General features: G+C 43.1%; 1 protein-coding gene across 6 annotated transcripts; it reads left to right on the top strand.

The window, feature by feature from the left end:
- The first annotated feature begins 986 nt into the window (after positions 1-986).
- On the top strand, positions 987-25,114 carry kat6b (K(lysine) acetyltransferase 6B). 6 transcript variants are annotated; one of them, XM_058620506.1, is made up of 17 exons: positions 987-1,275; positions 3,319-4,179; positions 8,142-8,250; positions 9,946-10,061; positions 10,285-10,366; positions 10,884-11,013; positions 11,642-12,594; positions 13,685-13,806; positions 14,711-14,823; positions 14,968-15,109; positions 15,243-15,404; positions 16,603-16,696; positions 18,215-18,446; positions 18,717-18,876; positions 19,291-19,572; positions 20,446-20,740; positions 20,936-25,114. In XM_058620506.1, the coding sequence occupies exons 2-17, from the start codon at positions 3,562-3,564 to the stop codon at positions 23,791-23,793; spliced, it is 6,468 nt and encodes a 2,155-aa protein (XP_058476489.1). In that variant the 5' UTR covers positions 987-1,275; positions 3,319-3,561; the 3' UTR covers positions 23,794-25,114. The 6 variants fall into 6 exon arrangements, with proteins under 6 accessions (XP_058476489.1, XP_058476491.1, XP_058476494.1 ...); XM_058620508.1 differs by having other exon boundaries at positions 987-1,299; XM_058620511.1 differs by having other exon boundaries at positions 989-1,275; positions 11,642-11,697.

The following is a 25,114-nucleotide window of genomic DNA, read 5'->3' as shown; positions in this document are numbered from 1 at the left end:
TATAACCAGACACAGGCAGGTCTGGTCAGCGCCTCCGTCAGCGACACCAGTCGTACATACTGGACATATATATCCCAATTTGAACCCTCTTCTTCTTCATTTCACCAGATTTAACAGTAATGAAATATTCCTTTTATTTTCCTATTTATCAGAAATCACCAGTAAATAGATTAAATGTCATGGACTGAATGACAGGAAGATAGTGAATGGGACCTTAACAGGTCAGTTGAAAAGCATGAACAATGTCATAAGTGCTCCATCTAATGACGATGCAACATAATAAAACAATTACTGTGATGTAAACGGAAGCAACGCAAATCAAATTAGACATGAGATGCATTTTTAAATAAGCTAAATGTATTTTATTTAAAACCATTTCTTTTAATCTGCATGTACTGTAGAGTGTGTGTGTGTGTGTGTGTGTAAGCTGGTGGGAAGTTACAATTATCTCTCTAATTGCATCTGTATTACTGCATGAAAAATGAGCTTTCTGGCATTTCTAATCCTGCTAAAGAGTTTGTGAATGAGCAAAGGGGGAGCCCAAATCTAAAGTGCAAATTTAATGATCTACATTATTGCTAACAAGTACAGCTCTTTCTTGGGCAGGGTGAAGTTAATTAACAGATTAGGGCGTCAGAGTGTATATACCCCACATACAGCACTGCCCCAGGTTTAGACCAGTGTGTGTGTAAGGAAATGGCTCATTTGGATATAAAAGTGTGGATTTATGTGTTTATGTCAAACCCAGTCATATATGAGCTTATATCTGCTGCACATCAATGGAGTTTAAAAATGCCCATAGGGGGATTCATGTTAATGGGAGTGTTATGACACAGAGACATGTAAAATGCAGCCTGAACCAGCAGAAACATGAAGTGTGGTGGGGGAGAAAAAAAAATGTTTCTCTCTGGCTCATCACTGGACATGTTGATGGAGGGGGAGAAAGTGAAATTGACAATATCATTATAGGAGCGAACTAAAGGGGCGACGGTCCGCTCCACTCCACTGAAGTAGGGATGTCTACAGTGGAGGAAGAAGAAGAAGAAGGGGGAGGGTACCACTTTGTCACAGGCTGCTATGTAGATTAACCTTTCAATTAGTTGTTATCAGGTCCTCTCTCCATGTCTCGGTGCGAGCTTTGCAGCCTTTCGTTTGCAAACAGACGCCGAAATCCCACAGAAACCCGCTTCGGATATGTCGCCGCACATTTATCCTTCGACGTTTCCGCGATAACGAAGAGGAGTATATCCGAGAGGGGGGGACAAACTTGAAGAGGTAAACTACAAGCAAATATTTACGGTAGCTTCCATACTTGTTATATATCTTCAGCCTTGCATGAAACTTGGCGTTTAATTTGCTGTGTCTTGTCGCCCACGGCGACAGAATAGTCTATAGATAGACAGACGTGTCGGTTTGTGTGTGTTTAAAAAAAAAAACAAAAAAAAAAACGGCGTGAAAATCTAAAGGTGGCAGTGTGTATCATTCCCTAATATAATATGGAAAAGAAAGACAAGAGCGGAGGTGAAGCTTCAAAAAGACACATAATTGAGAAGCAGTGTGATGAAGGAGCTGCTTTTCCCAGCAGTCGTGTTAACTTGTATTCCCCCCTGAACGCCTCTTTTCCCTCCAGGGCTCACTATTTTTCCTCATTGGAGATACGTGATAGTTAATGGTGATAAAGAGGTCATGCCATCATCGCACAGCGCAACACAGGACGTTAATAATTTCGCTGGCAGACGCAGGAAAACCTACTTTTCCTCCCTCTTTGACGGAACATTTATTTATCGCCCTCAATTTAACGCCACACAGTTTAAATGTTAAACATCGGGAGAATTACGGCTCCTCTCGGGGAAATAATGAAAAGGGAGGGAGATAAAGACGAGGAAAAGGCGATAGCTTTTTAAGCCCCTCGAAGACTTCAATGTGAAACCGACTATTTACGAGCACAGTTTCTTCTCGTGCACCTACAGCCTTTTGTAGGTTTAATGCAAACAAATGATGGATTTAACAAACAGCCAATTAAAGTCTAAAATGATCTAAATCACTTTCAAGTGTAACCAAGTGTTTCAAGGAGGAATCTGAGTAAAGGTGGGCCGGTGTTAAACGCTTCGCAAATGAGGTTAAATATTTACGCCATTTAGTCGCCGTTTAGCTCGTGTGTGCTTGTTACAGTGTATTAATAAGTTAATAAAAGCACGTCGTCAAGGTTGGGGCTGGAAGTTCCGATTTTTATGCGCGTTAGACGTGAATGATATCAGTTCGTCAGTGAAGGCACCTTAAGAGGCGGGTCAATGGAGTGAAGTGACAGATCACAGAGCCAGTGCGGAGCCTCAGAGAGTGAGCTCATACATAAAGATTGACATGTGCTTTATCAAACCAGAAATCGGATCTTGTCTTTACAGCCAATATTGAAGTTGCTGGGGAGGGCACATTAGTGTAGGTAAGGTTTAATGAGACTCCATTGGATTGTAATCAGCGTCATGTCGGATTCATGTAAACTACAACATTGTAACAAAATGGCGACTGTTTAGGTGACATCAGTAATGCTGGCAACACTGTCATTTATCTGCTCAACTCAGCGAAACACAACTCTAGGTTTGTTGCGTCGTTATTAGCGGCTCGCTCCGTCGCCGAGTGGCTCGGCGCTGTTGTGCGGATGTGTCTGTGGAGCGTTTTAATAGCGGCAGCTGTCAGGAAAGTGAGCATTGATTATTTACAGCTGTCATTAAAGCTCGCGCCGATCACTTCGTCGTAGCGGAACGTCGAGCTGTCAAAAGTCGCGTGCGGGGGGAAAAAAGTAACGGGTTAAACTTAACGTATGCTCTTCCTTTTTTCCCCGGTTTCTGTGTTATGCATTACAAGTGTTTGTCTGGCGTTTTAGAAACAAGCGATAAATGTTAACTTTGAGGAATGTTACTTCGAAAATATGTGTCCCTTGAGGAGACTGTTTATACTTTTCCAGAACTCTCTCGAAGTTTTTTTTTCACGCTACCTGTCACTCTGTGGAAACTTATTACTCCAACTAAATTGTCTCTCTTTTGAATTGGACATCTGCTTTGGTGTGTGGATTAGACTGTCAGGCAACGGATTAAGTCTGATTTCTTTAGCAGCCATGACAGCTCCTGCATCTGTTTTTATCCATCTGTTTCTCATGTTGTAGTGCATCTTAAAAGTCCTGCATTCCTCTGCCTTAGCTTTTATATCTAGCATGTTATAACCCCATACTTAACAGAATGTGAATAATCAAAAAATATGCAACGTTTACTCACTGCTTGAAATGAATTTGACCAATTTGTATCTCTCTTTTCTCCTTTTTAGATTTGATCTGGGATCAAATAAGTAAAGCTCCAATTCAGCTGGTTACAGCCTTTGTGGATTTAACTAGTGCCAACTTTTATCCTCAAGCCCAATGTCAGATACCCAGGATTGAGGAGAAATGTTTGGAGGCTGGCGTGGAGCGTAACTTTTTGACCTTATCGAAGATGTGGATGTACCCAGTGTTCAGCAGCAGAAAAGGGGAATCTGTATGGATCACGTTTTTGTGCGTCTAATTGTTCAACCATGGTAAAACTTGCAAACCCTCTGTACACGGAGTGGATTCTGGAAGCAATACAGAAAATTAAAAGGCAAAAGCAGAGGCCCTCAGAGGAGAGGATTTGTCATGCGGTGGCTACATCGCACGGACTGGACAAGAAGACCGTCCTTGAGCAGTTGGAATTAAGTGTTCATGATGGCTCTATTCTCAAGGTTACAAATAAAGGGAGTGCCTCCTACAAGGACCCAGGAAATCCCGGAAGAGTTGGATCAATCCCGCCTGCAAACGTGTCTGTGCCATCAAAGGAGTCTGTATGGAATTCAAGCGACCTGCGCCATATTGATTGGAATAAAATACTTAACAGGGCCATTGAGGGCCTGGATGATACCCATGGCTCCTCGCTGAAAAACATAGAGAGGTATCTGAGGAACCAGGATGACCTCTTAAACGTTGTTGATAACCCTGCTTTCCGACAGAGGTTACGGCTGGCAGCCAAGCGGTCGGTTAACAATGGCAGGTTGTCAAAAAACGGGCCGCGGTACAAGCTCAGCCATGACAGTGCAGACGGAAGGGGCCCTCGGTGTCCGAGTACTTCCCCCTTGGTCCTGTCATCGGTGACACTCCTCCCCCACGAGCGAGACCAGGTACACACACCTTGGCCTCTGTATTTCACTCCCTCACTTCATGATCATTCCCAGGATGTTTACTCTGTCTCATGTTGCTGTTATTACAAGGGGAATTACTGCCAAACTAGACAGGCTATTAATATGTTACAGGTTATTAATGTGTCATTGATTTCCCTTTTTCACTCAGGCTTTGCATGCCCTAAAACTTCTTTCAGAAATACTTTTTGCAGTTTTCTTACAGTGGTGTTTCCATGATAGCACGATCAAGGAGAAGTGGTGAAAGTTAAGACCACCGCTGAGATGGATTTTTATTGAAAGGACAACTGTGGCATTAATCTTTGGGCCTCAAGCTTGAAGGATCAGAAGCAACGTCATCTCAAGTGTGTCTCCTTGAGGCTGTGTTTCTGTTGGTCTCCATAATAAGAGAGCTTGGATAATCAGAAAGTCATGCTGACAGTGTGTGGCAGGCAGTCTGCTGTAGACTTCCCAGAGGTTATGTAACTCTAGCCTAATGACCTTAAGGGATGTGGCTGGCTGTCTTGTGAGTTGTAAAACATTATTGAGGAGAATTGGTATAGTTTATTGGTAATTTGCAAAGGGAATAAGCATAAACTAGTATTCACAAACAGGACTGGGAGGGATGGGAACTGAAATATGTACAGGGGGATAGAATATTGGTCTCAGACTACATGCAGCTGTTATGACCTTTGTGCTAACTGAGAAACCCCAGAGAGGAAATAAAACCATATAAACAAACTTCCAGGTTGCATTGCTTCCACTGGCACCTCAGGGTTTGGTTTATAGTTTACAGAGGTTGTTTCTCTACTATTCATGCTTAGCTGTGATGCACACTACAGATAAATATGTGTACAATGGCAGCATTATTGTGCTTAATTTGCAATTTAAAAAAACAATCTCTCCCTTTCAAAAGCCCTGGAGAGTGTGTCATGGAAAACAGTGCTCATCTTGTGGCCTTCTAGTGCACTGCACAGTCATATTGATAGTTTGTTCTGGAGGCTTTTTTTTTTGCATATTGTGTGTTGAGACTGATCAAGGTGAAGTGCAGCGTACTGTAATAGTCGATGCACAAGTTATGCAGCCGAAGTGGTGAGCAGCATCGGGCTGCCGAGATGTCACCCTTGCTTCCCACCAGTTTCACAGTGAATAATCAGGAAGTGACACCTTGATACTGCCGCCACAACTGTGACAGTGTCTGTGGTCAGGCCAAAAGTGAAACTGAGAAGTGTTTAGAGACGCAGTGTCCTGCAATGGTTCTCATAGCTGAGGAAGGCCTGCTGTTTTCCATTTGGAACATTTCAATCCATGGCTCCCGGGCTGATGACATCACCTAGCCTAGTTCACTTCAAAAGGATGAGACATCTCTGCTTGTTCAGTTGTTAAAGCACAATGTGTGTGGAAGAAAAAGAGATACTTTGAGGTAAAAAAAAAAAAAAAGGAGCAGTCTTGGTTTAGAGTTTATTAGATTCTGAAGAGACTCTGGCAGGAACAAAGGCAAGGAATGAGAGTTTTTTTCCTGCTGTGTTATGCAACCACTTCAGTGCTCTCTCTCTCTCTCTTTCTTTTTCTTTCTCCCAGCACTGTTCTAATAGGACCCCACCCCCTCACTCAGGACAGCCTGCTCTTTTGAAGAGCATAATTTCCTGTAATGTACTTAATTTAGAATCCCCAAGTAAATCGTCAGCATCTCTTCAGCTGTGTTTATTTCTCTATTTGCACATGTTTTAATGGTGTGCAGATTGCAAATTGCCATTGGTTTTAATCACCAAGCCTAAGAATATTACTGATTGAAATTAATTCTCCAGTTCCTGGATTAGACTTCATAGCTCAGTCAGTGGAGACCGTGTTATGAAGGGAAGACTTTCAGCTGTGCGTCTTTCATCAGCACTATACACAGTCTGCACATTAGCACTGATGTCTTATTCATTTCAAGGTCTTTACATCAGTGTTCTCACTTGTCTGTATAATTCCATTGTAGAAATCGCATAAATGATTTATTTTAACCCCAAACACTCGGATGTTTTTTTTTGTTTACTTAGTGGTGTCACTTTGCTCTTCCCAGTCTTCATCATACAAAATGACACACACAAACAAGGAGCCATCACAACACAGGCCTTGTTTTCAGATGCCTTTGGCTGTATTTCCTAGCAGTGATAAAGCAGAATGGCTTGTGATCAAGGACAAATGCAGACATTTCTGTCCGTCCCTGCTGTGAGTAAATGTGATTTGAACTCTGATGAGCCTTTAATTGACAGACTTTGTGCAGTTGAGTTAAGTATCAGGGTTATCTGCAGGCCTGCAACAAAGGATTTATTTTCTTTATTGATTGTTCGTCCTTTTTATTAGTCTATAAAATGTCACAAAGTAATGAAAAAGTCCTATTACAAACTAAAAGAACCCATGATCTCATCTTTAAATGGCTTGTTTTGTCAGACCAAGCAGTCCAGAATCTAAAGATAGTCAGTTTAATATTGATGTAAAAGAGACATTTTCACATCAAGTAGCTGCAGCCACAGACCGTTTGGCATTTTAACTTTTTAAATGAATGAATTTCTTTGTTAATTCTCACCATTGTTCACAATTTGAATCTCCAGTGATCACACAATAGCCCTAGTTTGATATATGAACAATACAAATGATCAACAAGATAATCCCACTTTTCTTATGTGACCCGAGACATGTATGAACTGTTAATGGATTTTCTGAGCTACAGTGTGATGTCATGAGTTGAGGTTTAGCCTCATCTCACAGGAGCATGTTGGGGAGTTTGTATGTCCATAATCACAGCTGTGTGAGCAACAGCTTGTGCCCGCTTTCAAATATTGACCTGGCAGGTTGGAAAATAGAGTAATTATTGATGTGGCAGTGAACTGCCCGTCACAACTAATTGATACAACAGCAAGGAACAATGAATAAAGTCCCACTGTTTTCTCACTGCGTTTCCCCCCGGGGATTTGTTTGGATGTCGTGACAGGTTGAGCGAAAGGACGCTTTTTGTTTTTTTCGGTTTTGTCGAGTGATGAAAACTTCAACTGCTGTTCGGAAACAGGAGGTCAGGATCATGTAGGTTGTGGAGGTTTAAAGCACAAGACGAGGACCCGCGTCATAGAAACCAGGAACTATTACGGGCATCCCCAGTGTACCTTTCAGCTCTCCAGTCAGATGTTGAGGCCTCAGTGTGCGAACTGATGATGAGGTTGGTTATTTATGGTCACACCCTGTGAATGTTGTTTTCCGTTAAGAAAGGAGGAGACAGCAGCTTGTTTGGTGCTCCTCCAGAGGCTTGTGTATAGGATCCAATATTTAAAAGGGACACCTTGTGAAAGCCATGATGCATCAGCCAGAGTTGTGTGTCATGATTGTGTGTTTTGACTGGCAGCTGTATGAAGACTTGACATTACATCTGTGCCAGTTTCCTCTATGAAGTCAGCTTCTCTCCATTCTGAGTGATCAATGAGGAAATCCTCTTAAACTGTGAGCTCATATTTTACTTCTGAAATTTTCCATAAGCCCTTAAATGAGTGTTTGTTCTGAGACTTGCAACATTTACTGTGGATCACGGCAGTAACAATGAGAGCATGTTTTATTATTGAGGTAATTTGATTACATGCTGGTTAATCCTTTCAGACTGGAGTGCAAGCTTTAAGAATTGGATTAAGCCCTTAAACTATGATTACTAAGATCACTTACCCATTCAGATGTAATGGATAAAGGATGTGGATCTCAAATGCAGCACATCTCTGAGGATGAGATTCATTTATTATTCATTTCATTCTGTGAGAACTCAATGTTTTGTTTTTTTTCATTCTTTGAGCTTATGCTTCCATTTCATATTTTTGAGGCAGTTTCATTAAAACCACACTCTGCTTTGTCTTGCTCTAACCAACAATATGCCAGACAAAAAAAAAACATGCCCAAATCTGTTTTTTAAACAGTTTGTCTGTGTTTGTGTTCCCACCCAGCTCCGCGTTGACCCCATCCCAATATGCAGTTTCTGTCTTGGAACGAAAGAGTCAAACCGGGACAAGCGGCCAGAGGAGCTGCTGTCCTGTGCAGACTGTGGGAGCAGTGGTGAGTCGCCTTCACTTATTGGTTCTTCTGTAACGACTGTAACATGTTTTTCACACATGCAAACAAATATTGCGTCTTGATAACTTTTGTTTGCTGGGAATCTGTGATATCAAACCACAAGATGTTTACATTTTGTAATAGTTGAAGAAGAGAAGAATCTGGCATTATTGACCAGTCCTACTGAGAAATGTTTCATGTTTTATTCTTTCAGAATAGTAGCAGGTGGCATGACTTGACCTTGTCAAGTCTAGATCAGTCACAAATTGGCACAAATGACATGAGCATTCCTAACATGAGGGCTGAAAATTGACTAGAACCTGTATTTCACTATGAAACCTCCTCTCATCGACCCTTTTGTAAAAGCTCAGCCTCAAACAACCTTGGAAATAGTCGTATGAAGCAGGTCTTGGAATTGTGGCGTTGCTCTCTTCCTCTCGACAGTTTTTGCCTCTCTGGTTTGTTGTGAAGATTCTGGTCACGCGCTGCAAGTGTAAGGCCAGAGTGCAGGCAGGTCGGTTAGCGACAGACAGGTTAGCGAGCTAATCATTTCAGGTGGTCTGAATAAAACGATTGGTTGTGTTTATTACAGTATTGACAGGGCTACAGACATCAGCCTTCAACAAATAATACATTAAAGCTTCAAACCATAGCTTTGAACGTGATAGTGGAAAAGAAATGTATCACATTGGTCCTGTAAATTAAAGTAATTCCTTTCAACTTAATTTAAGATTTTTTTTTAACATTAAAGCTTCTTCTAAATAAGAAAAAAATCAAAAAAGAAAAAGAACATTTATTTCAAATTTATACCATCATGTCAAACCCAGCCTGGCAGCGTCAGTTGTCAACATCAGTCAAGCGTTTGTCACACTCTCACTCCACACTATGTCACTCTCCTAAAATAGATATATCGGAGGAAAATGGTTCAGATTGATCGGCTAAAAGGATGTAATATTGCTTGTAACCCCCAGTGGCCCGAACAAGGGCAGATGCTCCATAAGTGGCCAATAGTATCTGAAATTGTCTCTCAATTCAATATATATATATAGTGTGCACGTGGCACAGCAGATCAAAGATCAACCCTTTTCCTGCTGCAGAATGGTGGCATTTCCTTGACTGTTCTTTTGTTCCACACATAACTGCTAACCCTCCATAAAATTACCTCTGCCAACCAAGGAGTCATTTATGTTTGAACAATTGTTTTAAATGCCCTAAGGCATTGTTCTCCTGGTGACATTTTTATGGCTCAAATCTGACTAAGTAGTGTTGAGGTGGTTTTCATTAACCGCTGGTAGTGTACACAAATTGTGCTCTCACTGTAAAACAGCTGTTTTACAACCATGAGAGGGAGCAGGGTGAGGGAGAAGGCAAGCTTTCACATGACTTTCATGGATCGGCTTCCATTAGAATGAGTGCTGCCACTGTTTCTGCCTCATTAGGATCAAATTATCTGTAATTAGCGGCTCAGATGTTTGATCGTACTGTTTTTAGACACAACTTGTGGCAGGGTTAAATGAAAAAAAAAAAAAACGTGTTGTGGACATGAAGACCTACCATTGTTTTGTGGATGTTGTAATTTGTTAATATTTAACCTCGCCGTGTGAGTAAATGGAAAGTCTTGTCTCCAGCTCTGTGACAAAGTCAGTGCTGGTAAAAATGTGTCGTCCCTAAAATGCTTTTTATTTATTGTATCTAAAGGGCATCCGTCATGTCTGAAGTTTTCCCCTGAATTAACCTCAAATGTGAAGAGATTACGGTGGCAGTGTATTGAATGCAAAACCTGCAGTTCCTGTCGGATACAAGGGAAAAACGCTGTAAGTATAATGCTGCATTTATCTCAACTCACACCATTTTTGAGGTAGATTTCACTTTGTGAATCCCTGAGGTGTTTTCTGTTTTTTTCCCCCTCACATTTATAAAGTCTCTTATATGCACAATTGGGCTTATTTCTTCCTAAAGACTGGAAAACAACAGGAGGGTGTTACATGTATGCAGCAGGGACAACCCTTACACATGCCTGCTGTTGTTGTCTTTCAGGATGAGATGCTGTTCTGCGATTCATGTGATCGGGGCTTTCACATGGAATGCTGCGACCCACCGCTTTCAAGAATGCCAAAAGGTGAGGTGTTTACACTGTCTGGCTTTTCTCTTTCCTCCTCTGCTGTCAATTCAAAGCATTTTCTTCACACACACACACACACACACACAGCCGTTTGGTGCTGTCACTCAGCACACAGTGTGGCAGCAGTGGCTTATTAGGAGCTTTGCATGCATATCAAATTATTCAAGCATCCTTGGGGAGATTTGCTATCTCTGGATTACAGTGTGACCCTACAGCAACACTTGTAATGATGGTGCATATACTGTAGTAGGACATTTGGCAGTCACTTCATACAAGTCTCATAGCTTTGCACAACAAGCTGACATGGAAGTCTATTTCTCTTGACAGAGAATTGACCCAGTGTTTTTCCTATAGATTTTTGCTTTGTGCTGAGTAATTGATTGTCATTGTGAGCTGGCGGGGTTCTCGCCAGTTCTCTGTATTAAAGGAGATGTTTCGAATGAATGCACTGTATGTCCTTTGAATTGATGAACCCACCCTAAATAGTGCTCTCTGTGTTTGGAACACCCTCCAGGAACCTGGATCTGCCAAGTCTGCAGGCCAAAAGACAACGGGAGGAAACTGCTGCACCAGAAAGCCGATCAGATCAAACGTCGATATGCAAAGCCAATTGGAAGGCCCAGAAATAAGCTCAATCAAAGAATGTAAGTGTATAATATTCTGTGAAAGGGGGAACTCCTGTTGAAAATGATAAAGTATTGCTCTCTGTGTTGGGTGCTAATGAACGGGAATGTAGCAACATTTCAGAAAAGCTGTATCTAACAGTAAATTATTATTATTGTTATTATTATCATTATTATAATAATAATTTTAACAGCTTACAGGTCGACATTGTGATTGACCCTATTGCTATTTTGTGCAGAGTCATGTGATTTCATAAGAACAATTATGGTCAAAACTATTAAAAATTAAAACCCACATTGTTATTAAGTGGAATTATCCTTTACAGAGACATTAAACAAGAAACAAAAAAAAACAGAGAATCCTAAGTAAATGGTGTTTAATGACTCAAACACAACTCAACTTCGCAAAGTTGCTTTGGGTGCAAAACATTGCACTGTAGAATATACTAAGCGATGCCCTACTTTTAAAAATACTGCATTATAAGTCAAGTACTAGTCCCTTATCATGTGTATACAGTACAGTACGTTGGCTACTCAAGTACAAGTCAAGTAGAAGTATATAGAAGCAGAAATTGGAAATACTCAAAGTTCCCCATCTTTGGTACCAAAGATGTCCTCCTACAGCTCACTGTTGTTCTTGTGTTCACAGCTCTGTAACCAGTGGTGACGGCTGCATGGTAGCACTTGGAGGAAGGGGGTCACCTGGTAGGGGTCAAAAGATTACCGTCTGTTCCACACCTTCATCTGGTCATGCTGCATCTGTGAAGGACGCCAGAGACAGATTGGCTGTTGCAGACCCCTGTTGTGTGGTCGACGCCACCCAATTCACCACTTCCACCCCCACCACCACTCTCCCCCTCACGCCCACCTCCACTCCAGCTACACTCACCGTTAACAAGAAAACCAAAGGGCTTATCGATGGGCTTTCCAAATTCTTTACCCCCTCACCCGTGGGCCGTCGCTTGCGAGCGGTCGCCGTCGAGTCCCCTGCCAAACAGTTAAGCTCTAGAGACAAGGGCGCGCCCAAACTGTCCAGGCCCCCAGAGCCGTTTACTTTTGCTGCTGACGCCAGTCAAATGATAACCCCCTCGTCATCTGCACTTCCTCCGGCTCCCACGTTGCCGGGCTTTAGCCCCCCTACGCAGGTGTCCAGCAGCTCCACCTCTGCTAACTCACCCCAGAGCTCTTCCAGCCAGTCTAGTGTTCCATCCCTGAGTAGTCTCTGCAATAGCAGCCAACTTAAGGGACTATTTGATGGACTTTCTCACATATATACTACTCAGGGACAGTCGCGGAAAAAGAGACTACCGTGCTACGCGCCGCCTAAGCGCATGCATCATAAGCAGGATGCGTCCAAAATGGGGCCCCAGCCCTTTGGAAAGAACGAATTCTGTAAAAATCGGTTACACTCCACATCTGCTGGGCCGGGCCGACCCAGAGGACACCCGTTTAAGATGGTCAATCGTTTCAAACGTAACCCCTTCCTTAAAAAGCACAGGACACTAGGCAGGCTGAGGTATAAAGTGAGCCCTCAGAAGGGAACCCCCTCATCAGAGAAGGGAGACATGACAGACGGAAGAATTAAGCCTGAGAATAATCATGGTAAGCAAGGCTCAAAACTCCAGCCAAGACCTGCGTCTCCTCACCTTTTAAGTTTTTTCTTTTGTTTTTTTTAAAGCTTAACACTGGTAGTTTATTTATTTCCTAGACCATAGCTACGCTTTTCTTTGGGGAGGCACCCTCAGCATTCTAACACAGACTACTAATCTTCTTCTTTAGTTTCTCAAACCAGTTTCGTTGCGTTTTTGACTTGGCTGCGGAGTTTACGTGGCTTTCATCCTCTCGCCCGTTGGCTTTTGTCATAGTGCATGGCCCACTAACTCCCTCATGTTGCTCCTTGCTCTGTTCTTGACCCTGTGCAGTAGTGCCCGCATTGTGATCACTACCTAGTAAGGGCTGTAGTCACATCAGTGCTCTTCCTCATCCCACCCTCACTCTCGAAATCACCGTCTCCACTCAACCTCACTTCCAGTGGTCATTACACACATACAACCCAGTGATTCACCCACCCAAGTTGACTCAGAGCTGACATGATGATTATAGCCAGAAGTGCAGCAACCCTTACATTTCATTGTCTTCACAACTGAAGGCACAGTTTAAAAACAAATGGGATTTACTGTACTGGTTCAAGCAGTTCTAAACAATATACTGCACAAACACGACCTACCCAGCAGCAGATTTCCATAAATATGTTAATGATAGATCACTTCCACATGAAATGGGTTTTTGTTTTGGTGGTTAAGTCATGGTGTTGATGTCTTTCATAAAATTACTGCCTGCTTTCCAGCATCAGTTGCTTTTCATGTCGACACTTGCTCCCTTCACTGCATCTGCTTCTTAATTCATGGGAAACTGTCTTGGTGGATGACTAAGCACATGAAAGCGGTTACGCAATTAGAGTGATTTAGTTTCACTTCATTACATTAGGGATTTTCATATAAACATGCAAAGATGATACATTATGAAATTCCTCAGAGACATGGCCTCAAACAGGCTCAGCAGCAGTACTCACAGTATAAGCATATTTGCATAAAATGCATTGATGAGATTATTCAGCCTCGGCTGCTTCAAACAAGGCCGGTGCTGATGTGCCATCTGATGTGTTGATGTTGTCTTATTGTGCCCGTGGCAGGCCACAACGGGGACCTGCACGTGAAGCAGGAGGCGCACACAGACCTCGCGGCCATGTCCGGAGACCACGTCACTGAGGAGGACATTGACATGTTCAAGTGTGTCCAGCAACTCGCCGCGCAGGTGAATAAACATGGTTTTTCATATATTTTTAAGTGCCGATCTGGTATTTTTAATATCCATCTCAAATAATTATCCTCAAAATCCTCAGATTTATTGCTCACTTGTTAGTTTAACAGACAAGTTGACAGTGGAGTAACTGAATGAGTGAAGGATGTGGGTTAGGTGATAATAATGAAAAGGTATATCAAAATTATCCTCATGTAAGATTTGCTGGGTGCAAGTTAAACAATGTTTTGGTTGGTTTTTATTGTAAAACAGAGACTCCTAACTCCTGCTAGTAATGTAATGTGATATTTTCAGAAATGGTATTAAAAGAAACTGACTCAATACTGGAAAGTGATGGATCATGAGTTAGCTGGAATATTGGGAAGTATTAGATTCTATATGAAGGACATGCATTCTCACACTTCTGACAGATTTTACTACTGTATTCTTTCATTTTTAACATCTTTTAAAGCCAAGTGTGGTCTGGCTCCCAGCTATATAATGCAGCAACTCTTTCCTCATGTTAAGATCCTTTAACCAAAAGTTGTTCCCAAGACAAGGCCAGTAACCAAAGCTTTTGCTAGGGCCCCAATTTTGTCATGTCAGCACTTTTCCTGTTTTGAAATCACTGCTTAAAATATATTTAGCCAAATTGTTTAGTACCTGACAGGATATTGTTAGTTGTTGGGTGGTGGTGTTTTTTTTTTTTAACATTACATTGTTGTGTTTTGTTCTTTTATTCCTACCTACAAGCATGTTGTAACCTTGTTTAGACAAGTGCTATAGAAATAAAGTGTATTCTTGTGTTCACATGGGAAATGTGAAGTGATGCTTTCTATAACAATAGCACAGACTGGTGAAAAGAGACACTGTCACTGAATTATCTGGGTCATTAATGTCGTGTTAAATGTTTCTGCAGAGAACTGGATCACTGATGAACACAGACTCTGTGCGCTGCCCCGCAGTCATTGATTTTGGGAAGTTTGAGATCCAAACCTGGTATTCATCGCCTTACCCACCTGAATATTCAAGGTAATGTTGACTTTTTTTTTTTTTTTTTTACACAAGAATTATTGCCTCTCGATAAGTGGAGTCACAGTTTATTTCAAAATCCTTTCAGAACTAAATCTTTCGTGCTGAAGTACAAACTGCAGCTCTCCCTTTTGTCACCACCAGATTACAAAAGCTTTATCTGTGCGAGTTCTGTCTGAAGTACATGAGAAGCAAAGACATTCTCCAGAGACACACAAAGAAGTGTGGCTGGTTCCACCCGCCAGCCAATGAAATCTACAGAAAGGACGACCTTTCTGTATTTGAGGTCAGCTTCCCTTTACAGCAATAAAGCAATAACTGTATGCTGCATGAGATTCCACTGAATGGGTTCTGGGAGGTGGAGGGAAAATGGGGACTGTTTGAACAGTGTCCTCTTGCTCTTTTTATTCCGTGCTTAGGTTGATGGAAATGTCAGCAAACTCTTCTGCCAAAACCTCTGCCTGTTAGCCAAGCTTTTCCTGGATCACAAGACCTTGTATTATGATGTGGAGCCTTTTCTCTTCTACATACTTACAAAGAATGATGAGAAAGGCTGTCATCTTGTGGGCTATTTCTCCAAGGTAAGAATTACAAAGTGATTATATGGGGAAATGAAGAAATGCCACACATGATATTTTTAATGGCTATGTTGACACAGGGCGACCTCTCCATTTTGTCAGGGTTTAGGTTTATTCACATACTAGTGCTTAAGCAATGAGTCAGTTATTCAGTTATCATTCCAAAATGCCAAAAATTCAATAGTTCCTGCCTCTCAAGTGGGAGAATTTGCCACTTTTTTTCTTTTTAACATCAGTTTTGACTGAATATTATTTGGCTTTGGACCAAGGCTGAATAATTCATTGTTTTTCAAAAGGACATTGCTATTTTAATGAATGTAATAAGCAAAAGCTGCAATTTAAATATTATATTTTTGATTGTTAGGACTACAACAATGTATTTACTACTCATAGATTAGTCAATTAATTTCCAATTATTTTGATAACTGATAAATTGGTTTAAGTATTTTCTGTATTTCAGAATATGTTCTAGTTTCTCTGCAGCTCTATGACACTAAACTGAATAGCTTTGGTCCATGAAGAAAGAAAAACATGTATGATTGCTGTCATTTTAAAGTTCGGGAAAGATATTTTACAGCATTTGTTTGTATTTATTGAATTGATTGAAATGACTAACTAATTAATCGAAGATAAAAAGTAGATAAAAGAAGATAGAAGTTAAAAAATAATTATTAGTTGTAGCCATAACATGTTCTCCTTTATTCGTTGTAGTTTAGAAGTTATACGTTTGCTGGTGTCATGTTGTAATGCTCCATTGTTTCAAAACTATACCACAAATAATTGAAGTGAATATTAATTTAAAGCTTGCCTGAAAAACCAAATGTGATGTCAAATCAAAATAAATCACACGGTCTGTCAGAAAAATGGCAATTAGAATTTTTTTCCTTAATCATTCAGCCCTACTTTGAATTTTAAAATGCACATTTTAACTCTTATATTTTATAATTTAGATGATTAAATAGTACAAAAAAAAAATAACTGACAGGTGAACCTTGTACAAAGATAGTTACAGTGTAGGCGTAATTCAGAACAGTGTGATACCTCTTAGTGAGAGCTCATCACTCTGTGTGTGTGTGTGTGTGTGTGTGTGTGTGTGTGTGGTGTGCATGTGCACAGCTTTAGACAAGGACAATGGCAGGTGCAGTAAATTGCCAGCTTCAGCAGAGCTCTGACATACTTGATCTGTTTCTCCTTCCCTCAGGAAAAGCTTTGCCAGCAGAAGTACAATGTCTCCTGCATAATGATCATGCCTCAGTACCAAAGGCAAGGATTTGGAAGGTTTCTTATTGATTTCAGTAAGTTCCTTAATGCTTTCTTAGACTGCTGGACTGGGTTTTTTTTTTTTTCTCATTGGTCTTTACAAACAATTTAAGATTAAAGGGTGATTTTCTTTTTGTTTTGCTGTGGGCAAGGTGCTGTTATTTGGTTAATGGTTTGAAGTGGGCTAATCAAGGGCATTCATGTTCAGTGCTTAGGCAATCACAGCAGATGAGGAGTGATAAACGTTACATTGTGGCCGTGTATGTTATTTGATGCCCAGTAATATTTAACCCTCACTTTACATGGAAATTGTCCCCAGTTCTCTTCTGCTTTGCATGCGATGAGGTGTAGATCCTTTTATGATTCAGACCGGTAAATGCAACACATACAATATTTAAAGCCTTGTGGTCCACTTATGAAAACACTTGCTGCCTTGAGTGGATTTCTGTGTTCAGTTTCTTTGTCTTTATAAGCGTTTTATTATCATCGAGAGTTGTCTCTTTGCTGAGTTTGTGTGCGATGAAGACGAGGGGGAAAGGAGCGCGTGCAGGGAGGGCGGGTGGTAATGGAGCATTTGATTTCCTGTTCACTTTGGGAGCCATTGAGACACAGAGATGCGAGAGGATCTCTGATATTGAGAGTGTGCTGATAACAAAGACAGGGATTAAGGGAGACTGAACACAGCTGAGTTCTGAGCTCTTTGAAGGCTTTATTGGAAAATGTAGCTTTGGAACTGGGAGTTGTTTAGATTAAGATTTTCTGTTATATTGCACTGTATTAGTGGAACACTTTGTCCCAGGTAGCTGTGAGAGCAGACACTCAACGGGTGCCTGTGTTCAAAAATAATGGTCTCTTTCAAACCATAATTGAGAGGATTTAAAGTAGCTCTTTATTTCGGGTTATTAACGACAAAATACTTGTTAAATTGCACGGAATAAAATATTACTTTTTTCAATTAATTCCGTTGAATATTCATCTCTTGGTGTTTGTTATCACAGGCTTCCCTTTTTAGCTTTTAGTAATGAATATTGTTATGATTGCTGGAATATTATGTGTTTAGTGATTAGATTTGCTTGTTTGGTTCTCAGTAGTGGGTGCACATTAAAAGGCATTAATTAATTTAATGCTGCTCATAATGGATGACCCTTGACAGGGCTGCTATAAAACTAATTACACACAGATACACATTTGTATTAGGATTTTTACCCCTTGTTCTTTATCTCTCCTAAGTGCAGTCTCTTGTGAGCAATGATATCCAGCTGTTTCTGTGTTTCGCTCTATCGCTTTGTTTCCTCTTTGCTCCCCTCTGTCATCCCGCTTTGTTGCCCTTGCCAATAAGTATTATAGCTCATGACAAAAGGTTGAAGAAAAGGGAGAAGTGATTGCCTCGCTGCCAGTTTTACTATTTGAAGGTGAAAGTGTCACATCCGCACATGAATATGCAATCCATAAAGGAGAGGGAGAGTGGTTGAATTGCAGGCGGAAAAATAACCCAGCAGCCGCCTCTAGCTTGACTAATGCATTTTGTTTTCGTTTGAATTGTGTCTTTTTAGGTTACCTTCTCACCAGGCAAGAAGGACAAGCCGGCTCCCCGGAGAAGCCGCTGTCAGATCTGGGTCGCTTATCTTACCTGGCATATTGGAAAAGTGTCATACTGGAGTACCTATATAAGCACCCAGATAAACACATCAGTGTTAAAGGAATAAGCAGGGCCACTGGGATGTGTCCGCACGACATCGCCGCTACTCTCCAGCAGCTTGGCATGATTGACAGACAGGATGGCAGGTCAGTTTCCGAGCCGCAGTCTCCTTCAGCCCGTGCTATTTGCTTCTGTGTGCTGTCTGACTTATCCAGGCCATCGGGTATTTTTAACAGAGTATCCATTAATGCAGCTGAATATTGACAGAAGTAAGTCAGGTTAAGCACCCCCAAGGACATGGAGCACCTGCTGTCCCAAAGAGCTTGTCTTTGTGCTCATACACATGTCTCCTTTCTACTGTGGCCCATTATTTTTGTGCACATGAACTCACGGCCTGTTTTAACTGTGACCTATAGGGTTGTTTTGATCAGAAGAGAGCGACTGATTCACAGGCACATGGACCGGCTGCGGGCTAACCCACGTCAGAATGAGGTGGACCCTGATGCCCTGCGCTGGACACCGTCCACGAGTATCAACGCGGCCCTGTCTGAGGAGGAGAGGGAGGCAGAAATGGATGTAGGTTTCCTTGCACAATTATCAGACACTTGTTATTTAGTTACACATGCCTGCAGTGCTGTTACTGAATGCTTGTTTGATTCGCTAGGGAGCCCAAATATAAGGCATTAATGGGAAACGCATTCTCTCTGTCAGCAGGCATCTAATGTTGTGCAAAATTGCCCTAAATCAGTTCCCCACATAATTGATGGTGCTGAATATTCCATGAAATTCAATCTTTCCACGGTTGCTTAATGGAAATGTTTCCTCTACGACGGGCCGACGTCCAATCTGTATCAGGAGAAACCTGCAGTGATTCATTTTTCATGATGTTAATTCCGATCTCTTGTTTTCCCATTAGCCTCGTTGCTCAGATGTTGGAGCCGTGCGTGTGCCTCTCCCAGAGATAATGTGTCTTGTCTGTTTAATTACCAGGCTGAGCGGCTGAAGGAGCAGGCCAGTTGCTGGGAAAAGGAGGAGAGAGAGGGCTACATGGTGAGTCATGCTAGCAGACCACCTCTCACCAAGGTCCACTGCAAGGTTCCCTACAGGACATATGAGCGCCGCCCGGCCACTTCCTGGACTCGGCGCTTCCAGAAGCCCCAGGAAATTAGCGATGATGAAGCCGACGATGACGACGATGATGACTCGGATGGCTCTGATGGCTCACCACCCATCCTGACAAAAGCCCATGCGATGCTCGCAGCCAAGAGAAAGGTGACTTTTGGTGCTTGCTGATGTGAATCACGCTTCCTTTTCACCACCACAAGTCATCTTTTATTCCCTGGTGATATAATCTCCTTGGTTATCTGGAATTTTATTCATAGGCAAAGTGGAATTGAATGTATCATTAGATATTTTCCTTCATTAGGGACCATGTTGTGTTGCTGTGCTTAGATGGAAAGGTTTGATAAATATTCATGAATTCACTGGAAGGTTCAGTGGCTTCCTCGTGTCATCTGGAGCCTCCCTGTGTGCCTGCAGCTGTAGATAATAGATTGTGTTTTCACTGCTAGTATCGAGACTGTGCAGGATAAACCTTGTACTATTGTCAATGGTCATGGTTAATTTACTGCCCTCCTCTGTGCTTCTCACATCTGTTCTGTCTATATGGCACTGCCCCCTTGTGCTGGAGATAATATTACAGCCAGCTGCCTGGTGTCAGGGTGTCCTTATCAGCAAAAACAGTATGGAAACCAGAAAAGAATGACAGTGGCTGTTGGGGTTTATTTAGTGCATTAGTAGCAGTATTGATTTCACATTCTTCTTGTGAAGGATTTTGCACAGTAGAGTGGCTGAATCGTAGGCAGTCAGTGGGAAACAACTGGAGAATGTAAAATATAGACCTGCGGTTTCTGCTTACTTTGCCTCGTGCCTCATTTGTGGTTTTCCACACCAGGCTCCATTGCTGAAACATTTAGTCCAACAGTGTGGTTTTTACCATTTTACATTTAGCACAAAAGACTGAATACATTTCTGCTTAATCCTCACGGAGGTCATCCACCTAGTGCACTAGTTTTTAAGTCTGCGAAAGTGCTTTGCCGAGGATTTCTTCTGTTTTCACTGGCTGCTCTTGTGTTTGCGTTGCAGAGAACCATTGTGCTCAAGAGAAGAGGGCGTAAAAGAAAGAGAATAAACAGCAGCGTAACAACAGAGACCATCTCTGAGACGACCGAGGTGCTGAACGAGCCCTTCGACAACTCTGATGACGAGCGTCCTATGCCCCTGCTGGAGCAGACCTGCAGAGTGGGCGGGATAGAGGAAGATGAGGATGAGGAAGAGGAACAGGAGGACAAGCAGCCTATTATACCAATGAAAAGGCGGAGAGGTCGCCCGAGGCTGGAGAAGAATGCACACAAAGACAATCTTGAACACTGGAATGAAGGTATTTGCATCCTGACTGTCTCATTATCATATTACACTATTACAACTGTTGTTGAACTTGTTTTCGGGGGAGATTGTTGCATCTCTGTGTCTTTGTAGATTGTCACTCATGCCGGCCCACGTTATCTGAAAGTTCCATCTCTTATCTCACGAAATGAAAAACAATGCGTCTATTTTGTTTGTTTGTGATCTACAGGAGCTAACGTCCTGTGTAAGAGACCTGGCAGACCTCGTCCAGTCAAGCGGAAGAAAGGCTGGCCCAAAGGAGTGAAACGTGGCCCTCCTAAATGGAGGCTAAAGAATGAACGAAAGATGGGCTTCAAGCTCAACCTATACACACCTCCTGAAACCCCCATGGAAGCAGAGCAGCACCACATTCAGACTGAAGAGGCGAAAGATGAACCTGACCGAGATATCGTCAGTGCAGACGAGGGCAGCAGAGTGGACAGAGGCATGGCTAGTCCGGACATAATTCAAGAGAGGCTTCCCTCCGAGCCCTCGAGTCCCGCTGACCATGGCTCCCACAAGTCAAGCTCCCCCGAAGGGTCGCCAGTGGCCTCTCTGGTCTGTTCACCTGCAGCTTCACCTGGTTCCTTTTCCCCCAGGCCTGGCGACGACAGAGGTGATTCCCCAGAACTACCCGAAGACGACCAGCACGAGATTGAACATGAGGAGGAGGAGGAGGAGGAGGAGGAGTCCCCAACCAAAGATGCCGAACACAGCACAGAGGGCCACACAGCGCCACTGGAGAATGACAATGAGGAAGATGAGGATGAGGATGAGCAGAGAACCCAGATTGAGGATCAGGATGCTGATGATGAAGATGACAGCCACAGCAAGACAGCAGAGCCGGAGAGCTATAAAGCAGAGTTGGAACAGAGTTTGAAAGAAGTCGCTGAGTGCACCCCGTGTTTTTTAGATCCAAAAGAAGACAATGACTCTGAGCTGAGTCAGCAGGTTTCTACAGAACCACGTAGTGACGAGGAACAAGCTACCACTGCAGAAAGCGTCCAGGAGGCAGTGACAGACACAACAGTAGCAACGCCACGTTCTGAAGCCGTAGCAGTCACCGCAGTAGCAGCTGCAGACTCCGATAACCCTGTAGACTCTGAGTCAGAGGAAGAGAGCACACCCAGTCCCTCTCCAGAGCACCCACCTTCTCAGACTGCACAGAGCCAGCCGCTCAGTCCCGTGCTCAGGGAGGACCCTCCAATCTGCACAGAGATTGACTCAGAGACAGTCCAAGCTGTTCAGTCCCTGACACAGGAGAGTGAGCGTGAGACTGTTTTCCAAGACTGTGTGGAGAGCCAGGAGCCCTGCAGGACTCTACAGACCTATGCCCATGTGGCCCAGAGCCCCCAGCTCACGTCACTAGATGATTGCCCCCAGTCTGACCATAGCAGCCCCCTTTCCTCTGCGCAGTCCCACCCCAGCCAGTCCGTGCGCTCTGTTAACAGCCCGGCTGTCTCCATCCTGGAGAGCGGGTACACTCAGATCAGCCCCGACCACAGTGCCATCTCAGTGCCCTCACTCCACAACATGGAGACCAGCCCCATGATGGACGTGCCGTCTGTTTCGGATCACTCTCAGCAGGTTGTGGACAGTGGCTTCAGTGATCTGGGCAGCATTGAGAGCACCACGGAGAACTATGAGAACCCCAGTAGTTACGACTCCACCATGGGGGGCAGCATCTGCGGGGCAGGTCCCACCCAGAACAGTTGCTCCTACAGCAGCATCCCCCCCAGCGGCTTGGCCCAGAGCAGCTGCGCTGTGAGTCAGCAAATGGCTGCCGTCAATCCCGGTAGCTGCGGCATGATTCAGCAGAACAGCTTGAGCTCGCCGCCGCATTGCAACGTGAAGTCGCCCCAGGGCTGCGTGGTGGTGGAGCGGCCGCCCAGTAACAGCCAGCACAGTCAACACAGCCAGCGCAGTCAACACAGTCAACACAGTCAACACAATTCCCACAGCAGGCACGGCCCACACAATCAGCACAGCCAACACAATCAGCACGGTCCACACAATCAACTAAGCCAGCACAGTCAACACAATCCACACACCCAGCATAGTCATCACCACAATCACCACCTGCAGCACAATCAGCTCAGCCAGCACAATCAGCACCCTCAGCATAGTCTCCACAATCAACACAGTCAGCACAGCCAGCAGCAGCAAATGGCACAGTGCGCCATACCCACCAATTTCACCACCACCATGCAGCTGGCGGACATCCCCGAGTCTGGCAACACAAACTTCGCCCTCTATGAGAGGATCAACCACCAGGGGGAGTATGGCGGTGGCCACTACTCTCAGTCGTCGGGGCTGAGTCTGGCCAAGCTGCAGCAGTTCACCAAAACGTTCATCGACCACCCACACCCGCTGCCTTTCAACCACTCGGCCTCGCACCCCATCACGTCATATGCAAACACGCCCTCACTCTCGTCACAGCACTCCAGCCTGGTCTCCTTGTCCCAGACGCCACACAGAGTCCCCAACCCACAGGTGCAGGCCACCATGACCCCTCCCCCAAATCTCAGCTCCCCACCGCCCATGATGCTGCAACGCAACATGGGCATCTCGCCCTCGCAGCGGATCCAGCCCCAAATTGCGTCCAAGAGTCACATCTCTGCACGCTCCAAGTCAGCCCCGCTGTCGCACCACCAGCAGCAGATGTACGCACGGCCGCCACAGACTGTGGCCATGCAGGCGCCGTCCAGGACGCTGGCCACCATGCCACGCATGAACATGAGCGTGAACATCATGCCGGCGCCGGCCTACAATGTCAACTCCATGAATATGCCCTCCCTCAACGCCATGAATGGCTACAGCATGAGCCAGCCCATGATGAACAGCGGCTACCATGGCAACCATGCCTATATGAACCAGTCACCCCAGTACTCTATGCAGATGGGCATGATGGGAACACAGCCATACCCCCAGCAGCCCATGCAGGCTCCACCACATGGCAACATGGTGTACACTCCAGCTGGTCACCATGGTTACATGAACACAGGCATGTCCAAGCAGTCGCTAAAAGGGCCTTTCATCAGGCGGTAACTCTCGGACTGAGCTGGTTCTTCTCATGTGCATTTTGCTGTTTAAAGATGCACTGATCTGGCCTTGTTTTCTCCTTCTTTTTTTCTTTTTTTTTTTAGTTTTTTGTGTGTGTTTCTTTTTTGTTTTGTTATTGTTTATTACTTAAAAACCAGCAGCAGCACTTGGAAAGAATGCAAAATTTTTCATCAATGAGTAAACTTTAAAGCTATTGTTAAAAAGTATTTTTGTTCCTCCAGATGGGAAGCCTTACATCATTACGATGAAAATCTATTTAATTAGTGTTAGTGTCTCTGAAGTGTCTTTAGAGCGGGTGGGTTCAGAGCTCAGACGTAGAGGTTTTTCATCAGCGCTCTCGCAGTCGTGTAGCAGCCTCAAACCAAGCCATTTAATGTGCCTGCTACAAGTGGAGTTAGTGGCTGTTTGAACCTGTTCAGTGTACCTGTCTAACAGTGCTGGCAATTAGTTTGTACTATACTCATGCCTTTGTATATTTAAATTATTGTACTTATTTTGTAAAGTGACAACTAGCATGCTTCAGTCTCTGTTAGTGACAGTGCATTGAGTAGTACTGTACAAGTGTTGTGCTTAATAGCAAGCCATTTTAAAAATATCTGGCCTTTATTAGGTTTCCCTCCACAGGGAGAAAGATGAAACTATATTTTGTTAATTCTAATAATGTAAAAAAATGTAAACTTAGTCCTGTTTTCTGTTCGGTTTGAGAGGTTTTATTGCTATGTATGTATAATTCTGAAGTCTTTTTGTAACAGATCTCCTTGAGGCAGCTTTCTGTTTAATAAAGCAGACTGATTTCTGTCGAAATAACAAAGCATATCTCAGTGTTTGTACCCTGACAATTCTAAAACATTTCAAAAAGTCCAGAAGTGTGGCAGAATTTAAAAGAACTAAATGATTATAACGATGAATAACAATAAAGAAAATATAAATTTAGTCCAAAGTTGATATTTTACATAATGCCTTTAAAGCTACGTTTTCATTCCATCTGTAGATTTGTTTTCTATCTTTATAAAATGTTGGATTTATATTTTACCGAAGTGTAGAAGAATAGAGCCTGTGAATAGACCAAACTAAGCTAATGGATTGCATGTAAAACGCAACTTGTACTTGTGTTTTTGTTTATATTGCTCTTTTGTAGCCTTTGTACCTGTACAGAGTTGCTGGTAAGAACGGGGGGAAATACCTGGCTATGTGCACAAAAACAGGACAGAATGACATTCTTGTATTTATGACTTTTTTCTCCTTTTGTCAGTCACTTAAAATGCTGTACATTTTAGCATAAGAATAAATTATGATTGACCATGTA

The sequence above is a fragment of the Solea solea genome, chromosome 21 (assembly GCF_958295425.1).
Source record: "Solea solea chromosome 21, fSolSol10.1, whole genome shotgun sequence".
NCBI classification, from domain to species: Eukaryota; Metazoa; Chordata; class Actinopteri; order Pleuronectiformes; family Soleidae; genus Solea; species Solea solea.
Note: the sequence above shows the minus strand (reverse complement) of the source record. Positions and strands in the feature narration are given on the sequence as shown.